The following is a 20,238-nucleotide window of genomic DNA, read 5'->3' as shown; positions in this document are numbered from 1 at the left end:
TAATTATTATATAGCAGGTGAACTGCTGCTATTGTCAAGAGCTGAACTTCTGAAATGAGTTTATGAGTTTATGAGTCATACCTTTTACATTCCTCTCACCGTCATGCCTATAGGGATAATTGTTAATATGGTTATTTTAAATATATTTATAGAGACAGATAATACCTGGGCATAGGGCTATGTTGCAAAGCTTAGTCTGGGTCTCAGGTCCGTCACAGGCCCTGCCTCCATGCTGGGGAGGGGCACACATCCTAGTCCTAGTGCGGTGCCCTCGGCCACATGTGAATGAGCACAGGCTCCACGGTGACCACTCCTCCCACACACCGTGTACTGCGGGCACAGAAGAGGCGTCAGGCCTAATCAATGTCTCTGTCCTTGCTATAGCATAAACAATCCCATAACAGACTGCACTGAGCCATGAATGAAATAAAAATCAATCAAAATAATTAGCAACAAAACTGTAAGTGAAACACTGAGCACACAGACAGTGTGTGGCTTCGCAAAGCTTCAGCCACAAGCTTCAGCCACCTCTGTAAATCTAGTGTTTTTTCTATCATATCATCATCATCATCATCACACAATATTAACAAATACTAACCTGCTAACAATGCCTCACACAGAGGTAAAGGTACAGAACATGATAAAAATACCAATCTTTCAAATGGAAGTTTCAACATAAAGAACAACAACTGTATGAATCTTGTCTTTCTAGGGGCAGCAGGTTGTTGAGTCTTCTTGGTTGACTGGGAATCTAATAGCTGTGAACCTTCAGGTTAATATCGACCGACGATCATGTTGCTCGCGCCAACATACTAATCATGGTGATTCGCCAAGCAGACAGCCCGTAACCTGTTCCCAGACATCTGGGTAAATGGTCACATTTTATGTTTTGTCGGGTGAGTGGTAATGAAACGGTCACTCAGTATCAGCCTCAACAGCCCAAATCCAAAAGGAAATCTATCTCAGAGGAGGCTCATTGATATGTTTCCTCATCAGATGTATATGCCTGGAAAATTAATGCTAAAAATATTTCAAAGACTAATACTTTTCTCTTACTTAAAATCATTCTACATCCCATGTTGCATATTATTTTTGGACACTTGGGACATAGTACCACAACAGCTGTTCAATCAAACTATTAAAACCTAAATTAAAAAAGGTACATTAAAAGGAGCAACGGTGAAATTTCCTATTTTCAGAGTTTTGATCTTTGAATAAACACAAATTTAAAAAGAAATTAATTTAAAGGATCATTTTGGTGTGCTTTTATTTGTCTATAAACCTGCAACGCAGATAATATTCCAGCACATTCACCACTTAAATATAATGTTATTAGTAAATTTGTCATTCTTCCTCATCTGAGTTGCTTATCAAAATACATCTTTTGGACATATACTTTTTAAATATTATGAGTTGTGCATCTTTTAAACCATTGTTATTTTTTTTTTCCATATGATCTTAAACAAAAGCTGAATAAATGCATCTTTCCTTTTGCATCTTGCATCTTGATTTATGTGTAAGCTTAACTGGGTTCTGTTTGACAGATGGTGGGTCTTCACTGCAGAGAATATTTGCTGTTGGCTCAAAGTTTTACCTTGGAGATGGAAATATATGGAAATCTGAGAGGCAGACAGAAGTAAGGCACTCCCTGTCTCGTCTTGGCACTTGCAGTGTTCCTATAAATGTAAATGTAATGAAATAAAAAGACACACACACTTTGTTCAAAATGTGAAAGTTTAACCTCCGATATTAGTTTCTGTGGGAACTGCTGGCTTCTTGATCCCTGCGACAAAGTGCATCTACTGAGAGCATTAAAGGCTCCAAAATGAACTTTAAGGGGATAGAAATTGCATCAAACCCCAAAATCCCACTGGAGCAAAGTGCCGGAAGTATCTACCTACTAAAGATATATGCTGTGCACAAAATACATTATACCTGCAAAATCATTGTTTTCTAACCAGCTACAATGGCGCATAGGGAATTGCAATGGGAATAACAAGCTCATGCAGGTTCAGCCATGTGTATACATTTTCAGGCGTTTAAAGACTGAGGCAGAAAATAAGGGGCAGAATTTATGAAAACTGGCAGCAGAAATAACATATGTGGTGGCCTTTTATCATCTGATTGCAAATGGGATTTAAGACCTTTGAAATCTATGTCTGACTACTTTGTCAACAGGGAATTTACGGGTCCTCCTCAGAGAGGTCACTGTCTACACTGCCTTGTGAAGAGGCTAAAAGTTGCTGCAGTACGATAGTTGGATCTCGGGATCAGTTGCGGAGTAGCTGGATCATGGAATCGAGCCGATGGTCTGCCATGAGGGGAGCCACCGTCTGTCCCAGCCCCTGCCTCTAGGCGCTGCTTTGATGCTCTTAGCTAAGTGTCCCGTGGTGGCTGAAGCATTTACTTTGAAAATTTGAGTTCAAAGCAGGCAGACACCACAGCTAGTAATGATGGAATAGGATTCTGCTTCTTTGTGTATTTTTCCTCTGAACTGTGGCCATGATTTACAGGGACAGCCATGAGCAATCGCATTGTGGTGCTAGAGGTGAAATTCTTGGACCGGCACAGGATGGTGGCCAAAGAAAATACATTTGCCAAGAATGTTTTTGTTAATTTGCGGTAAACTGGGATTTGGTCGGCCTTCTCATATCAGTCCAGCAAGGTTTTACCTTATTTAACTTGTTAGCCTGCCTCTTGTGCTCAACTGTATTCACTATGCAGTATTTGTAATTTGTTGCAGAGCTGTTTGAGCTGGCTTCCACTAACACTATCACTTCCACTAACATCACTATCAAATCCATGCTGATAAACGTAAAGCTGCCGTTCAAGGCTGCTGTATGTAATATAGGCTCTTACATTTGCACAATGCAAAGAAAGGAATGAAATAGGTGCTTTTGCAATATAGTAGGTCATCTTCTTTCATATAGTACTCAGAAATGGTTTTAGAGTCGTTCAGGTTCACAGAGTTTCTCTAATGAAGAGCCACTTCTCAGGGTACAAGTCCTAATCAAGTTAAAAATGTCATACATTGAGTCCTTACTTATTAAATAAGTGCTGCTCTGTGAAATAAAACCATGCTTTCACAAGATGAACTCATGATGTTACCGATTTTCATGATTACATGGACAAAACTCAGCTTTCAAGAAATCACTCTGAGTGTTCCCTTGAATCTTCAAGTTTTCAGGTTTGATTGGCTCACAGTCAAATCATAATGTTTACATCCATGTCTCAAGGGAAATGAAAGCTCTTACTTGTAGCCTACTTACTAGAATCATGTTAGTGGTTGTTATTATTGTTTTTTGTTGTTAATAGTAAAAGAAATTCCAGTTTTAATTTTTGATTTGCACTGATTACACTTGACATGTCTGCGTGTTTGTCATTTTTGCTTTGTGCCCAAGTCTGTTTACTTTGCCACTTTCTATTTCTTTATTTTATTAAATAGGGCATCCTCTTATGATTAAGATGGCAAAAATGTAATCTTTGTACCCTGAGTTTCTGCTTAGAAATAAATGTCTTTGTAAGCCTCTGCTTTTTGTTTGCCTACGCTTTGTTTCCAGTGGAGGGTTTGGCTGCTTAATTACCCAGTTTTACTCTGAAACAAATTCACTTCTGCTGATGCTAAATTTATCACACATTCTGCAGACCAACAAAACATACTGAGTAGCAGATGTTTAGTGCAGCCAAAATAAAAACTTCCATTAATCTGAGGCAAATCAATGCTTGCATAGGCTAGCATATCAATGAGCAATATTCTTCCCTCACTAAAACAATATGAGCTTTTACGCGTTTGAGATTTATATGGCTGACATGATTCTTCCCGACCTATTTATTACTGTCAACGAATCCCACAAAAACCATGAACCCTGCCAACGAACGGCTGCTTCCTTCGTGCCACAGAGCTCCACGGGCCATTGCAAATGTCAACAAGTCACATGCCTTTACGTGTGGCTGGCATATGGCTTCGCTGCAATCAACGCGGCTTTTAATGTGAAAGAAAATCCGCGGTTATATCAATATCCTGTGGAGTAGGATGTTGTCGGGAACGTAGACGTGCCTGCGCATGCGCGGCCAGGTGTTTGATCGTGATCGCTAAACTGCGCCCCTCCTCATAGAGGAAGGTAAACCGTGCTCATGTGCAGGGAAGGAAAGTCTCACTGAGGTTTGCAGGTAAGGCGCTCTCATGTGTTTTGGCAGATCTGGACGGCGGGGAGGATCTGGAATGTGGAGTCATGAACTGGGTCTGTCAATGTGCAGCGAAACAGACAATCATCTCCCACTTGCTGATAGTAATTGACCTGGCAGACAAGAATTTAAAAAATTGACTGATACCATACAGTAAATAGTCACTCTGGAAATGTGCAGCAACCCCCGACTCCAACCAAACCACTCGCTGTGAAGTGTTGACTGTGTTGTAAGAAATAATAAATATTAACACAAATGAAAGTAAGTTAGGTTACCCATATTTAAAAGTTAAGAACCCTTAACAGTATGGAATAAAAATCATAAACATGTTTTACTCCACATTTTGCCTTATGTTAAGTGTGCAGTGTTTTAATATCAAGGGGAGTGTTTGGTTGATAAATGGAGTGATTAAGTAATTAATTATATACATTTTCCAACAGAATAATATTGAAAGGCTGATGCTGACCTCATCCCGTTATTTTTTGCTACAGTATAAGAACTTCTAATTTCGTACTGGCTCTGAACGTTGGCGCTGGATGTAAATCCTATACTGTAGAAAAATATTATATATAATATAAACGAAAACATGAGCAGAATTCCTGTAGACTGGACTGCTTTCCATCTGCAGAAGAACTGCACTAGAGTTAAGAAGGAAAAGAAGAAAAAGCCATGGGTGCTGCTGGTTGATCTATAAGGGGGGGGGGGGGTGCTCATTCAAAAGGGATATTTTATGAAACAGAAATGTTGCTGTGTTTTGGCAGATTCATTGTGTTGGATGAACAGGATCACAACTTGTACGAAGGCCCAGAATTTCTAACAGCACGCTTGATCTGCCGCCTGCAGCGCCTGAACCATTGTTCACAGATGATGCCGGTGTTTTCAGCGATGGTGACTATAAGGTAAGGTTCATTTTAGACTGCAGTGATGTGTCTTTAATTTGAGCATGCTCTATTTTGGAGATATCCTTCTACCTTGGCATACTACAGACGTTTTGAAGAAAGTGGATCGATCTGCCTGCCTTTCAGAATATTAGATGTAGACCGTGTTTCATGTGGCGCCATGCCAGGCGGGATTTTTTTGTACCAGTTTGCCACTGTAACTAAGTAAGCTTTGTGCTTTATCAGCTGCATTTATTCGGATGACTTGGAGAAACAAACTCTATGATCCCAGTGCTCGAGTTTTAATATAATGCAGTTTATCGACACTGCAATACTACAGGCATTGGATATGGTCTAACTAATAACCCATGAAACAATACGGTAAATTAAAAACAGTGACATTTTAGCGACTCTCATCTTATTTTCTCTAAAAATGAAAAGTTTGAACACAGTCTGACTCTTGTGAGAAAAGTCAAAATTGCTTTAGAGGTCTCCCAGAGTTTTATGGCCCAGTTATTTGGTGATAAGTGTTTCTGCTTTATTATGTGAAAGAAAGTTCTGAATCCACAATTGGCCACGAGCAAATGCCTGCAGGTCTTGAGATAAATCAGGGACAATAATGAATTCACATGGGCAGCTCTGTAAGTTCTGGTTCTAAATTAATAATAATTCTTCATGGAAATGAATGCATATACCTGGAATTGGGCTGTGTGGCTTTTTTTTTTTTTACATAAGAAATAGGAGGTTTAATGCTGTCTGAGCTAAATATTAATGACCAGAGAGGAAACACACCAAGAGTAGTATTTAAAAACTGTTCTTTTGAAATGACTCATTCTCTATTTAGCTCTTAGTGTCCACGCAAAGTAAGAGAACAAGCCCTTTGAAAACTGCCAACTTCCCATTTACACATGCCACATCTAAAAATGAAGTGCAGTGCATCTAAATCAGTCTATCAGAAGATGGAGCTCGCAGTATTTTTGATCAGCCATAATTAATTAAGAGTTTGTGATGCGGTCTCAGAAGCACTACACTTAACAGCGCCATCAAATATCTTGACTAAACATGAGTTCAGAATCTCATTAGGAAATCAGCATATTTGTCTGTGTAAACAATCCCAGGAATGGATAATGGTGACTGGTTTAGAGCGGCACGCTGTCCTACCAGATGCATCCAGACAAACATTAGCGCTCTGCAATCACCAGTCAGAAAAGCATCTGATGCTGATACCTGACTACCAGTGACTCATCTGCCATGCCATCTTGGGTTGAGGAAGAAATGCCTTACAGCGTGTTAGAAGAAACGCTGCCAAGCTATTTTAAAATGCACGGCTGACCTTCAAGAAATGAAGCTGATGACATATCAGTATCTACCGCTCCCCAAGCTCCATGCAGAACCACATGTCATTAAACCATTTCAATGCTGATGAATTGCCTTACAGTTATATGAAATGGAAAACACAAAAGTGATTATGAAAAAAAAAAAACAAAACACGTTCACAAAATAACATCAAAAAGGAAAGCATCAGGTCAATCATAATAATAATTATAACTACAGTGATGATAATAATACATTCTTAAATAGACACATTAAAAAGTTTGTTAAAACACAGCAACACATTTCCTCCCATATAAACAACAAATGAGCAAAACATTAATATTCAAGAATCTGCGGCTAACACTACCTGGACAAGGGGCAGTGTTATTGCAAACCCTTGATTCTCTTAAAGGGCCGCTGCAGTGTGTTCCGTATGGTGAGACACATGTTCTTGTTCGCACCTGCGACCCTTGACCGCATGTTACAGAGCATGAGCTCCACTGGGACCACTCCTCTGCACCTGATTCACCTGTGTGGGAGAAGGGTGACACTAGTTAAATGCAGCAATATGGTCCTGGGGCAGGGCTAACAGGGCGGGATGGGGCAAGGTGGGGCGGGGTTGAGTAAAATGGGGGAGGGGCTAACATGTCACGTTGGGGTGAGGTGGGGCCTTTAAGATTTACAAGAGCACTATTGTACCGTCTATGCTACCTTTATGTGATCTTTGATAAATACTCAGTTGGCAGCTTCATTACTCTGACTAGTGGCTTCTTTTGCATGCAGCACAATAAAGTGTTTTGAGTGTGCGATCACTGAGAACAGTTGCATTTGCAGTGGTCTTTATAGTGTAGGAGAGATGTGTAAATCAATCAGATCTTTTACAAGAAGTTTAAATGTGCATTTATGCAAAGATCACAGAAAAGGCGTAGCTATGATTATAAGAATGAAAAGCAGACATTAGGGTTACATCTAACTGTTTCACTTCATCTTTGAAAAAATAATTCATGCATTTCTATGAAACCCAAGAATATGCTTAAACAAAGTGAGGAAATCAGCATAAACAAACAAAACTTCATAAAAACATGGTGACATGCAAGAAAGACAACAGCTGAGAAAATAAAATGGATTTTAATGGATGTTAGTTCAGAAAGAGTTCAGAGATGTGGGTTCCCTTGCACTGCAGCAAACGTATCTAGTTTCCTTGACAACAGTGGAGCAAATTCTATGTTTTAAACAATGGATCCAAATAATTTTCGAATCCATCTTAACCTGTTAACTCTCAGAGGTAGAGGAAAATGACAAAGTTAGCTGATTTTATTCAGCAGATCACAGCCATTTCCATGTGTGTGAATGTGGCTCCAAAGCAGACTGTTTTCAATATATTCAAATTTCAATTGTGAGTGCCCAGAAGGAAACGTAATAGAGAGTATTTAAGCCACAGAAGGAAAATGGATTCTGTTTCTGTGGTCCAGGCCTTTGAGCCCATATGGAAATTTTGGGCAAGCAGACTTTGAAGTAGTTTAACTCTGCATGCAGACAGATCGCCGTTGAATAATCATATATAGCATAGCAGTTAGTAAGGAAGATAGCTTTAGTTGTTACGTTCATCTCAAGACCTCTTTTGAGTTAAATTAAAAAGAATAAGAAGAAGAAACAGCAGTGAGCCTTTCAGTCTTCATGGTCCAAAAGGGTCAAATATCAAGAAGCCATGAAATGCTAAATAAAGTTGTATATTATGATGAGGCAGTGGGGTGATTTTCCAAAGCCATGGTAGCCTAAATGAAAAAAAGAATACATTATTTGGTGACAAGGGAGTGGACAATCAAATTCCTACATCAGTGGTCACCGAATAATTGATGTTTGATTATGTTGAACCCTCAGGTGAAGTATTCATTTTCTTTGAGGCTTTATGCATTAGAGGAATAATTTATTACAGAGAGGAATAGTTTCAATTGCAGCTCTGAATACATTTATGTCATTGGAAGTCATCAAATCACATTAGAATTTTAAGCACAATATGCTTTAAAGTATTTTCTCAGCTTGTAGTATCAAGGACACATAGATTTAGCCAAATAGGGATCTAAAACCCTGCCCTTAATTTTGCAGATCATAAAATAGACTGAAAGGTGGATCAATTTGTTAAATGAGGCAGTACAGGGAGAGTAAATTGTGTGAGAATGAGAAACAGAAAAGCACGGGCGATGCTGCTGGACAGGGAAACAACATACCTCACAGCGTGTGTAAAATGGAGAGGTGTTAATGGGGATATGTTAGTACCGATACGTATGTATGTACAGTAAGTATGGTGTGTCGCAAATTAAAATGGTAATGAAAGGATCTTTTTTTTTAACAATGACAGCAATTTAAATGGAACAACACATGAAAAAAAATTAAAACATTTCCCAAAAATCAAAATAAAGAATAAAAAAATCTTAATAGCAGCTACGTCTAAACCCACCCACTGAAAAAAAAAGTGTTTTCTAGCCAGATGAAATTAAAAATAACTAAATAATGAAAGCAAACCCTAGGATTTGCTTTAACATTGTTGTCACTTATTTCAATACTGATTTTTAATAAAAATGCTAAGGTGGTATGTTGTAAATGTCACTATGAATTTAGATCATTTGGTTTTTTGTTTTTTTTTTTGTTTTGTTTTTTTTTTTAACTTGATTAAGCCACATAGCTTCATTTTATCTCTAAGGGCAGCATCTATCAGTTCAACCTTTGCCAAGTATGTGTTTCATATTTGGCTGAAGGGGTGGGTTTTTCATCGAATGACATTTAATTTATCACGCCTTGAAGGAAATGATTAACTACATCAGGGCCTTAGTTTTAAACTGCTGTTTAATTAATGTTCCATGAATATACTGTATGGGTAATCCACTTGCCAACTGACTATGTGACAAAAAAACAAACATACCCACAAAACCCAATTATGTTCTAAAGTCAATGTAAATACTCTTCCTACTTCATACGTAGCAATAGAGAATGAGTATAGGAAAAAATAATAATGCAAAACATTTCCACTTAAAAGGTGCAGTACAAGAGAGAGCATGCATGATGAAATTAAGTTTAGTTAACAAAATAAAGTAAAGAAACATAACTATTGTATTACCAGTTTGTGCCATAAATTTAGCAGATTCAGCTTGCTCCTGCAGGGCCTTTGTGTCATGAACTGATCTTGGCCGCTGACTTTTTACTGTATGCTCTCCGATCATTCCATATTCTATGGGACAAAATAGAGGTTCATATGAAAGCTAGGCTTAAACATGATCTTCTGAGAACAAAAGCTTATTACATACTGTTTTTCAGGATGTTCGAAGCAACTGCAGTACATGGCTAGAAACAAAGACCACACAAGTTTGTTTTTAATTTGTCCGTTTCTCTAGGGCATAGAACAATGCAACGAATTTATAAGGGTGAGTTGGAAGTATTAATTGAGCTTGAAAGCACAGCGTAGACACATAGCAAACATGCAAATAAACTCACATTGGTTTTTTAAGACTCTAAACACTTCATCAGACCAGCTCCCTCCCTCCCACCCTCCTGCACACCCAGAAAAGAAAAGAAAAGAAAATGAAAGTAAAAATGTGTAAGCCATCAGAAAGCCACAGAGGAGGGGGTCATGGACATAACATGCTATTGATCCACAGTTTCCTCAACAGTTCGTCATCTTTGTTGGATTTTCCTTTTTTTTTTTTTGACCCAGTCCATATTGTGAGCCTTTGTAAAATTAGACAAATGTATTCTGAGCTGTATTCATTACGATGCATGCCCTCTTTGTTTCCCACAGAGGGACAAAGAGACAATGAGTTCTGACTCCACACTGAGAAAAGTGATGCTAGCACTATTGCATTGAGTTCAGAATTTGCATCAGCTGTTTTAAGTCAAAGTGACACGCTGTAAAACAACTGTTATATTTTACTCGCTTAAATAGCTAATGCAAATTGTTTTTGAACTATTCTGATTTAAAAATAAATAAATAAACTAGCATTACTTTTGCCAGTGTGGTCCTAATGAGGTGATTATATCATTTGCAAATAGGCAATGCAGGTGATGCATCAACAACAAATTCACACATAGCTTATGTTAGTACATTAGACAATACAATGCATCAGCCATTGATAGGGAGGATGCTTAAATCATCACTTCTAATATAGTTTGTAGCCTCAGATTCCTGCGTTTCCTACAGCAGAATGAACTCGTAGAAAGACTGACCTCCCTGCGCAGTGAGGCCTACAGCTGCAAATCTGTCATCTCATCTGATCATGTTCCACTGAAAGCTGAAATTTATGACTAATTATATGGTAAACCGCTTGACTAGAAAAAAAAAAAAAAAAGGACAGCTGTTTGATCTGCGCATCAGACTGTTGGCATTAACCAAATCATATCAACAAACATGTTCCATGATTGGATTAAGCAAAATAAATAAATAAATCAAGACAAAAAAAAAGTGACTCTGGCTTTTCAGCTACATTGAAACAACAATCCCTTCCCAGTATAGCAGCATCAGGAAAAAACTGTGCTTATGTTTACATTAGAAAAATTTATATTAAGAGGATACAGTGACAGGAGAGAAAGTGACCAGGTATAGAAACAACCACTGCAGCCTTTTGATGCTGATTTGTGTCTCCAGAACCAAGACTGCGCAATGTAACAAGCTTCAGAAGTGTGTTCAAAGGTCTTTCACTCTGATTTGATCATGTCCACGTCTGTTTTGCTCATATTAAGCAGAAAGCACAGTGTGAGCCCGGTGCCGGGCAAGGAATGTGTAGGTACACTGATGTTTGGACAAACAGTGGGCAGTTGATCTAACGGTCAGCCATGGAAGACTAACCACTGTAGATACTTCGACATGTTATCTCTTCTCTGTTGTGTTCCATACTCTACCCTGTGGTGTCTTGGATCATGAACCAATTGCCCATTTGGCAGAGTAAAAGGCCTGTCGGATTTAGTCAGCCTGAACCTCTGCTACTTTGCGGATCATATAAAAAGCAGGGCACACTGCCGCTTAATGAATTTATACAAATAAAGCTAAACACTAAAAGCTATAAGATAGCATTAGCACTTTCATGCCACTTCTGCCCATTAGGACTGAATGGACATTGAGAAAATTACATGGCTTCTTCTAATGCTTTTTACTTTCCAATAATATTGAGTTTTTATAAAGCAAAAATGTACAAATCAATCCTGTATTCCATAACCAAGCAACTGCGTTACCAACTACAGAGCTTCAGATTTTTGTGTGATCCTCAGTATCCACTGTACTGAAAGGAAATAATTCCTACCTAGCCCTCTCCTCTATTATTTACATTTAGATGCAACATAAATGTAAAGAAGCCGGTCGGTCCCAGTACCAAGGAGGAGGACATGCTCAGCAGTACGTGGCGCTGGAGGCTGTTTCATTCTATGTCGTCCTTTTTAAACACTAATCAACACGACCGGCTTCACAAATCATTACTCGTAACTCCATCATACCTTTCTGAAAATGACTTGCCTCTGCAAAACATTGATCAGCTCAGCCTATTAAACAGTGATATTAGCCCTACAGTCAGTCACACCTAATCTAATCTAGCTCTGAGCAGCTCATGATGAACAACACAACAAAAGCGCTGCAACATGAGAGTGTGTATAAAATTGTCATCAAGTGTGATGTCAGTAAGTTACTTCGGTGACAGACAGTCATTACAGAGGACGCGCTGGATGAATCAAACGTCACAGGTTCTTAAATAGAAGTTTTCCATCATCATATACTGATCGTTTCATGATGGATGTTTGAGTAATTATATCTAAATCAGTCTGGACAGGAAGCTATTAAAACAGCTCAACCTGTTGGTACACAAATGAGAACCGGTTAATTTAGTGCGAAAGAAATCTCACTTTTAAGTGTGTGAGACTGGAGTCTCTTTTGATGTCGCGGAGCCAAGATGTTAATCGTAACGTTGTGTCTCTGAGAGCCCGAGGTAGAATGGAAAAGAGCAGGATGTCGAAACACGACAACAGAAAAGTACTGAGAAATAAGCACAATGGTTTAATTGAACTACCAGGATTGTATTCAAGCCCGTGGCGATGTAACGGTAAACATGAGAGACAAACCAGAATTTTAATAACTGGAGGGACAGGCTGTTGTCATTTGTCAAAACAATGTGTCTTCATTGTATTACAAGGCAGAAAGCTTAGATGATGCATTTAGCATTGCTCGAGTTTGAGACAGCATTATTTTGAAGTTTTGGACTTGAACTTTTTACTGTGCGTTTTCAAGGAAATTAAGTTAAAGATTGATGAGGTGTCTGCCCTTCAGCATGACTAAAGAGAATACTTATTATTGATATCCATCAACCATCATGCTTCAACAACAACAGAGAGACAATGCCATTCAGAGGAATCCATCACTGTTCCCATTATTTGTGCAATGAGCAATTCATTCGCTTTGTTTTGCATGCACATAACCTTGATGGCCTGCTCCACGGATAAAGCGTGCCATGACGTTTTGGGGCAAAGAATTAAACATCGCATGTCTACCAGAGTCACAGTGACCATGAAACTTAGCGTGATTGACAGAATAGAGGAGTTGCAGCGATGCTTTTCAGAAATACCCAACATATTTGTGGGGGATTAGATACATTTGTGTAAAATAAGGTGCTGAATTGCCTGGATGACCTTGGCAGACAGATCAGCAATAACCATATTTCCTTCTATTACTGGCGAAAGCTGTTTGGCTACAGGCATTCAGCTTTCTGTAGCAATCATTTAGAAGTGGGAAAAAAAAATCAGAAAGGAGTTGCTTCTGGAGAAAAGTTTCATATACTGTATAGTTCTTACAAGTAGACCTCATTTATATCATGGATTATTGTAGTTGCATGGAATTAGTAATAACTGAAGAAAGATTTGGAGTTAAAAATTTACAAAGAGCTGTCATATAGGCCCGTGTATCTATCAGAGAGGGCAGATACTGTAATGGAAATGCAGTCAGCCTGCAGTGTATTGTATTTACTGCTAAGCTAAAGGGCATCATTAACATCACAACCTGTCATCATACTGGAATAAAACACATTGTCTTTTTTTGTACATGAGGAGATGTGATTACTGGTCATATATATACTTGTGCTTGTCAGATACATTCTTAACCTCCCCCTTCATAGACTCATATCCTAATTACATATTGTTAGACTCTAACATCGACATTATTTCCTCTCTCCAATGTTTTTTCCCTTTGGATAAAATAGCAAACACCGTCAAACAATAATAAGTGTTTTGTCTCATTAAAAAAAAATGGCTGCTGTCTCCCAGAAGTATAAATATCCACAGATTGATTAGTGATTTTTGTCTTGCTCTGAATGCATTACCGTACATACATGATGGAAAAATTCTGCATAATTGTTAGCATTAGCAGCTTCGACATCCAGGCAAGTTAAGCCTGAGGTGGCCAACATCTTATGACGTTATGAAATATGACTGTAGACTATAGAGCTAATGTTTTGGAGCCTCTAATATATTACACACACACACACACACACTCACCAGCGCAGACAAATTAATGCGTACACCATTCTCCATTGTCTCTCATTTAACTTTTTTTTTCTAACTCTCAATTCACTAAAGGAAGAGACAGAATTAGCACTCCATTGAGTTACACTTTGCAACATCAAACCTGCAATTACTTCCAGCAAGTGCCAAAAAAAAAAAAAAAAAATCTTTTAAAAGGTGCAAGCAAGGTCTCTTTTTGCCACCATGCTGTGCCATCAGTTTATAGTGGCAGCCATTTTGCCTGCTTCTCAGGGATTATCAACAAATCAGGTGAGTAATAAAGAGGTGGAAATTAGATTATACTATTTTGAGCAGAAGTACCTCCCTCTCAACTCTAAGCAGCTGAAATGATTGGGTTGCTAGTCTCGTGAGTCAGGCTCCTTTGCAAGCGGATCTTACCGTGAGATATGTCTGGCCGCTCTAGAAAGGAAAGCACTGCTCTGTTTCAATCAGCTTTGGAGGCTGATCTCCAGGGGTGCACCTGTTAGCAAAGCCAGACGTGGCAGCTGTGGAGCAGCTAAAACAATGAAAATCTTTGGCCGAAAAAATGTAACAAAATGTCCGCTCAAATTACTGGCTTTGTGGGCACAACAACCCGGTCACCGCTGGGCTGTGACCTCAGCAGGTGACGATAAATGAAGGTTATAACAGGAGGATACCGGGGCTCGGAGTTTGAGGCTACTGTGTTACTGTATGTGCTGTGGCAACACAGGCTTTCATCAGTGTCAAAGGTGTGCAAACATGGATAGGGCTGGACAGTGTTTTCATGCCCTAGCCAAACTATTTATGAGAGCCTGATTTGGTGGGCTCAAAGCTTTTCTGACCCATCGCAGCTCACTGATGCTTTCAAGCTTAATTAGTGGCCATATTTACAAAGATATTCACGCTTGATTTAATTAATGTCCTGCTAATAAATACATGCGGTACACATTACAAACATATAAAGACTCAGCACACAAACAAAGAGAATGAAAGTTCCCTGGGTCCATGACCTTTGTCATCACTGAGGCTTTGATCCACTGCATGCAGGGAATTTTAAGCCTAAGCACTGGCAGTGATCACGCCAGCCGCAGAGAGTCCAGTGGAAGACATTTCATTTCCAGGTTCATCTTCACTGTGAGAACATGTTCCATGTGTAATTTTATTGAAAGGCAGTAAAAGCCAGCCTCATGTCCAACGACTGATGTGTCTAACCTTGCATGAAATGAGCCTTTACTCAGAAGCCCTTGTGAGTAGCTCCTACCAGGGGCGCTCCGCTTGCTGCCCTCCATGCATTCCTGCCTGACTGACTGCTTGTCACAAATGTAGCTCTTAATGAGCGGCACTTCATTACTACTGCACTTTGAAGAGTGTAAGTTCCCAAAATAGAAACAAGTGCACAGTCCATGCAGACCAAGAAAAGGGATACCTCCCCTATCCCACGCCTGTCTTTCATCCATTTCCCAACAGCTGAGCCTCTGAGGCTGGCAAATTTCAGTCAAACATAGTGATTATTTCGGGGTTGTAAGGAGCTTAAACTACATTTGTAGACATATTTGACTTCTGTTTGGACCTCTGTTTACAATGGAAATATATTCAAACATAAAAAGACATTAACCTTTACAAAAGGCAATATTGACCACTTGCTGAAACAGCTGTATTGTAATTTAAGGGGCTACAAACTCGTTTGTACGAATAGCACCTGTTCATTTACTTGTTTTGTGGAGGTATTATATTGAAACATCAATGCAGAAAAATGATCAAAGCCTGATCTTGTTCATTATGGATTTTTCTCCACAAAAAACAAGAAAAAAAACCAAAACAAAACAAAAAAAACGTAACACTTACAATTAACAATAAGTATAATACAATAAAGTGAGAAGGAAAAGTATAATAACAAAACACAGTCCAGGGAAGGCAAAAAGAAAGTCAGTCATTATGTTTTACAGTAGAATACATAAAAATACATTACATAAAAACATCAAATATACATTTATTCATAAGTAAAGTACAGATTCTACCATTATGTTTTGTTTTTTTGTTTTTTTTATTTTAGAGGCAGGACAGAACATTTTATTTTCTCAAAGTGTCAGTGTTTAATACAAAACTGTGAAAGACTACTCTTCAGTGTGAAAAAATTATAATAAATGTGATGATTATGGTGATGATGATTATGATGTAACGAAGATGCACCTTATTTTTCCACTTCCACATCCAAACTGATGCATAAACATTACTCCAACCTTCAAATCAGACTACCATCAGACACGGTCTTTTAAATTTACTCCAGTGTCTTCAATGTATCTGCTTACAGCTATTATACAAATCCTCCACTATTGGTGGGACCATATGCTTGAGCCAATCTAAAAAACTCAATTAGTCCTTCATTAAGAAAATGAGGGGGTTGCACAGAATCAGATACAAATTACGAATTGTCCTCTGAGACACACAATTATCCATCATATTCCTTCTGCCATCTGTTTGCTTCCTGTTGACTCTCCTAATGACTTAGATTCAAGCCAAATTAGAATTCCGTGCAACTTCCCCTGCACCTCATTGAAAAGTCATGTGAACTCAGCCTAAAAATGGAGTGAGAGAAGCTGTCAGGATGCCGTCTGTTGTAAGCAGAGAGGATATAGTTTGTATTACTGATGTGCAGGCAAATGAGTGGCTACTGGAGATTACACTGATAGTTTCCAGCACAATGCTAAATCACAAGGTTATTGAGCAGTACCTCACAAAGCAACCTAGATGGAGCTCTGACGTTATCAAAGCGCAGGATCAAGAAGCCCTGTTGCTGGGTGCCGTGAGCAGATCATTCCTCCTCTTTTCCATACACTTTAGGGAACAGGCTTCAGCTGTCTGTTTTCATATCGTTTCAACTCAGCCAAACATCTATAAATTGAATATCTGCTCTGTCAAAAGCCACACAGTTCAGATGCATATTTCACAGTCTAAACATCATATATGTGCTATAATAAACTGCCAGCTCGAGAAAACAAAAGCACCATCCACATGACTGTGGTTGTAAACAATTGCTTGCTTATCACTCTCTGGAAAGAAGACTTCATTTTGGTTGAAAGAAGAGGGGAGGAAAATTGAAAACAACAACAACAACAAATGAAGAGACTCATTTCCTTGTCATCTATTCTGGGTTTTCACAACGACGTACCCTTTGCATGATAATGTGAGCAGTGTGTCGCGCTTTCAGCTCAGCTGCATGATGCTATCAGAAAATGGATCCGCCTATGGAGCATTTTAAAGTGAAAGCAATGCCAAGATTGCAGCTCATAACTTGCAAAATCACCCGCCTTTTCAAAAAGCAACACTGCTGAACCACCCGTGACTAAAAGTGGGGCTGCTGCAGGCACACAACTGAAAGGACTACTGTGCACCGACAGAAACAAGGATGGAAGCGGATTACTAATGAAACCATTTCAGACAGAGAAGTCATGTTACATGAATAGTATTGGAACTACGCACACACACTTTGTGAAACACTGAGGCTTTCTCATATCTGGGACACTAGTCTCATGCTTAAAGCATTTAATGAAATATTCTCTTGTAAGTTCTGGCCAATTGCCTGAAAACAAGATTTATTTTATTTATTTTTTTGACCAGCAGGATATGATCTCAGTGTTTAATTGGTTGTAAATTTCTGCATAATTACACTTTGTGCTATGCATACTACAATGCTTCTGCAAAAGGAAGGAAAACTATGGAAACTGCACTTGGCATCAGTATACAAACACACAACCCCAGTAGATGACCTGGCAGTCACACACACTGCCAAGCTCAACGCCACCATGCCAAGCAATGCATCTGTCAAGTGAGAAACATGACACATTTTTTAGCACCTTTGCGACTGCAGCCAATTTTCAAAGAGCATACTTTGTCCTTTTCTGAGCCATTTTGCTTGGCATATCAAATAGTGACCTTCGATTTAATAGAGTCATGGATTAGCCTCCATGGAAATTTCTCACTAATAAACGGAAAATGATACACCTAAGAAAATTAAAAGAGCAAAACACAATATGGACTCTGTAACCATGGAGGCAAATGTGGTCGGATGACCATATTTCGTAGCAAGATAAATCATTTCCAACAGCCCCTAATGAGACTTTCATAATTCATGCTGTCAGCTTTTCCACAGCACCAATCATGTCTGATCCTTTTGCAGTGGTAAAACCCACTGCTTCAGACTGCCACCCTGCATCTATCAGCACAGGGAACATTGTGTCATATGCAAGTTAGTCATGAGGAAGATGCCTGCAACATGCCCTGTCTTGGCTCATTGGCTAAGCTCATGTTAAAGCAAATATGCTCTCCAAAATAATTACAAGGACACAGTGGCGATGCTGAAATGTCCTCAGACAAGAGCACAACAGCAAAGCAATGGGATTTTTATTTAATGGATTCTGATGCCAAGACTGGGAACATGAGGACCATCATAGTTATTACAAGTTACAAAGTCATGCATGGCTGCACTGGATTGTAATTACTGTTATATATATTTTTTTATAACCAATCAAATACAGTTATATTAATTTCATTTGAATATTCCACTTGAAAAACAATCCTTATTTACATTTTGTTACATTTTAATGCAAATATCTAGGATTCGTTTTTTTATATTTTTTTGGCCATTTCTGCAAAAATGACAATTTCTTTACGAAGTCAGTTTTAAAATGAAGCTGTTAAACTAAACTGATGACCAACAGCCTCAGCTTAGAGTCTGAACACCAAATACAACATTACTGAGCATGACTCACACACACCAAAAACACACACATAAACTGCATATATCCATATTCAGTGGTGGCAGATCATTTATATTACTAATCCTGCATTAATCAGATTTATTCTATTATTCTGGGCAATGACAGAAAATCACAGAATGTTTTTCTTTTTTTGGTTTAAATGAGGTGTGCGTTCCTCTAACCTGTAGTAGTTCCTCTTCTTTATTTAGACTGTTGTAAAGTGTTGAGGGAGAGAGAAAAGCCTGCAGGGATTTAATCCCTGGACAAGGGGGCATGTAGTTCGGGAGTCATGGGATTTAACCACTTGACGATCTATGGAAACCCAGTATATTCCAAAGACAAACACACCACACAATGTGACCATGCACTTGGTTTGAATCTGTCTCATTTTAGCTTCTGTAAAATTTCTCCTCCAGTCATTTTCAGAGTGATTTTTTTGAAAAGAGGCAAAGACAAATAAATAGACCTATTGCCAGAGTCACAAAAACCTATCACGCTGGAAAGGTCATACAATAAAATACCATCCAAACTGAACTGTACCAACTGGCCAGGCATGATGCTGAGTATACTTTTCAAGTTTAATGCATGTGTTCACAGTCTTATTTTTCAAAGTTTTGCAATCCTATATCAAAGAGATGCTAAGTACCGTTAAAGTAATAGAGCAAAGAAGCTTTATCTTAATTTTAAATTATGCTGAACAGAGCTGTTGAAATTATGCTGAGTCTTTGTGGGGGATGATTGTAATTTCAGCAGGGCAAAGTAATTGTGTGGTATAAGAAAAAGAAGGGTGCATTAAAAACTGGAATAATTAATTCATGATGTTTTTTATTTTTGCATCCTGAAACAGGTCTCAGGTTATTATCCACTAGAGGCCTTTGGAATCATCCTTACAAAAGCTGATGAAAGAACAAATAATAGGACATTTCCATTCATTTGCACGTTCATCATTTTTGGGTCTTTCTCCTTGACCATATATGGTGTCATGGTGTCAACCAGATGCAAAGTGGTTTGTCTGTGTACAAACAGCTGTGTTGCAAATGGTTTCGGGAGGTAAAACAAAAACATCACTGTGTTGGACTAAAGCAGCAGCATTCATTCATCAATTGAAAAAAAAAAAAAACACAAGCACCAGTGAAGTTGCTCCATTTTCCTCATCTGACAACGTGGCGCTAACAAAGAGGTCTCCTGCAGTCTGCCACGTCTTTCTGAACATTAACTAGAACACACAATTTACACACAGATTATTGTACAGGGAAATTATGTTACTGTGATTCTTCAATCAAGCTATTGCCTCAGCGTGGGTATGTTTACTTTGTTATGTTGCCGTGCACTGTAACCGTATCAAGGATGATATCCATATGCATGTAAATGAATAAATAAACACACACTAAAAGTAATAAATCAAAATCTGAATCAAAAAATGAGAACAAACTCTCCCAAACAGCCTCTGGCAAACACTCCACAACCTGAAAGCAGTATTCATCAGTGATGGCTTAACCTGCTGGCTCTTTTTAAAATCAATTCCAACATTGCCCAGCCACTAACACAGTAAAATTAGAGCTTAAATTTGCGGTTTATTGAGGTCAGGTTAGGAA

At 38.7% G+C, this 20,238-nt stretch overlaps 1 protein-coding gene and 1 long non-coding RNA gene across 13 annotated transcripts in view; one reads left to right on the top strand and one right to left on the bottom strand.

The window, feature by feature from the left end:
* Positions 1-20,238, bottom strand: part of adgrb3 (adhesion G protein-coupled receptor B3) — a 112,226-nt gene that overhangs the window by 57,368 nt on the left and 34,620 nt on the right. For 7 of the 8 annotated variants that reach the window (XM_071480874.1, XM_071480877.1, XM_071480880.1 and 4 more), the window contains exons 3-5: positions 9,493-9,603; positions 6,745-6,906; positions 166-330 (exon numbers count right to left, since the gene is read on the bottom strand). In XM_071480874.1, coding sequence (XP_071336975.1) covers positions 166-330; positions 6,745-6,906; positions 9,493-9,603 — 438 coding nt within the window. The remainder of the gene's footprint in view (positions 1-165; positions 331-6,744; positions 6,907-9,492; positions 9,604-20,238) is intronic. The other variant, XM_071480879.1, reaches the window with a different exon arrangement.
* Positions 2,488-20,238, top strand: part of LOC139623046 (uncharacterized) — a 54,727-nt gene continuing 36,976 nt past the window's right edge. For all 5 annotated transcript variants that reach the window (XR_011691420.1, XR_011691421.1, XR_011691422.1 and 2 more), the window contains exons 1-2: positions 2,488-4,170; positions 4,947-5,084. This is a non-coding gene — a long non-coding RNA (uncharacterized lncRNA). The remainder of the gene's footprint in view (positions 4,171-4,946; positions 5,085-20,238) is intronic.

This window comes from Trachinotus anak, unplaced genomic scaffold (genome assembly GCF_046630095.1).
Source record: "Trachinotus anak isolate AG129_WGS33_773 ecotype Australia unplaced genomic scaffold, CSIRO_AGI_Tana_v1 ptg000007l, whole genome shotgun sequence".
NCBI lineage: Eukaryota > Metazoa > Chordata > Actinopteri > Carangiformes > Carangidae > Trachinotus > Trachinotus anak.
This window is presented reverse-complemented; position numbering and strand designations above follow the sequence as displayed.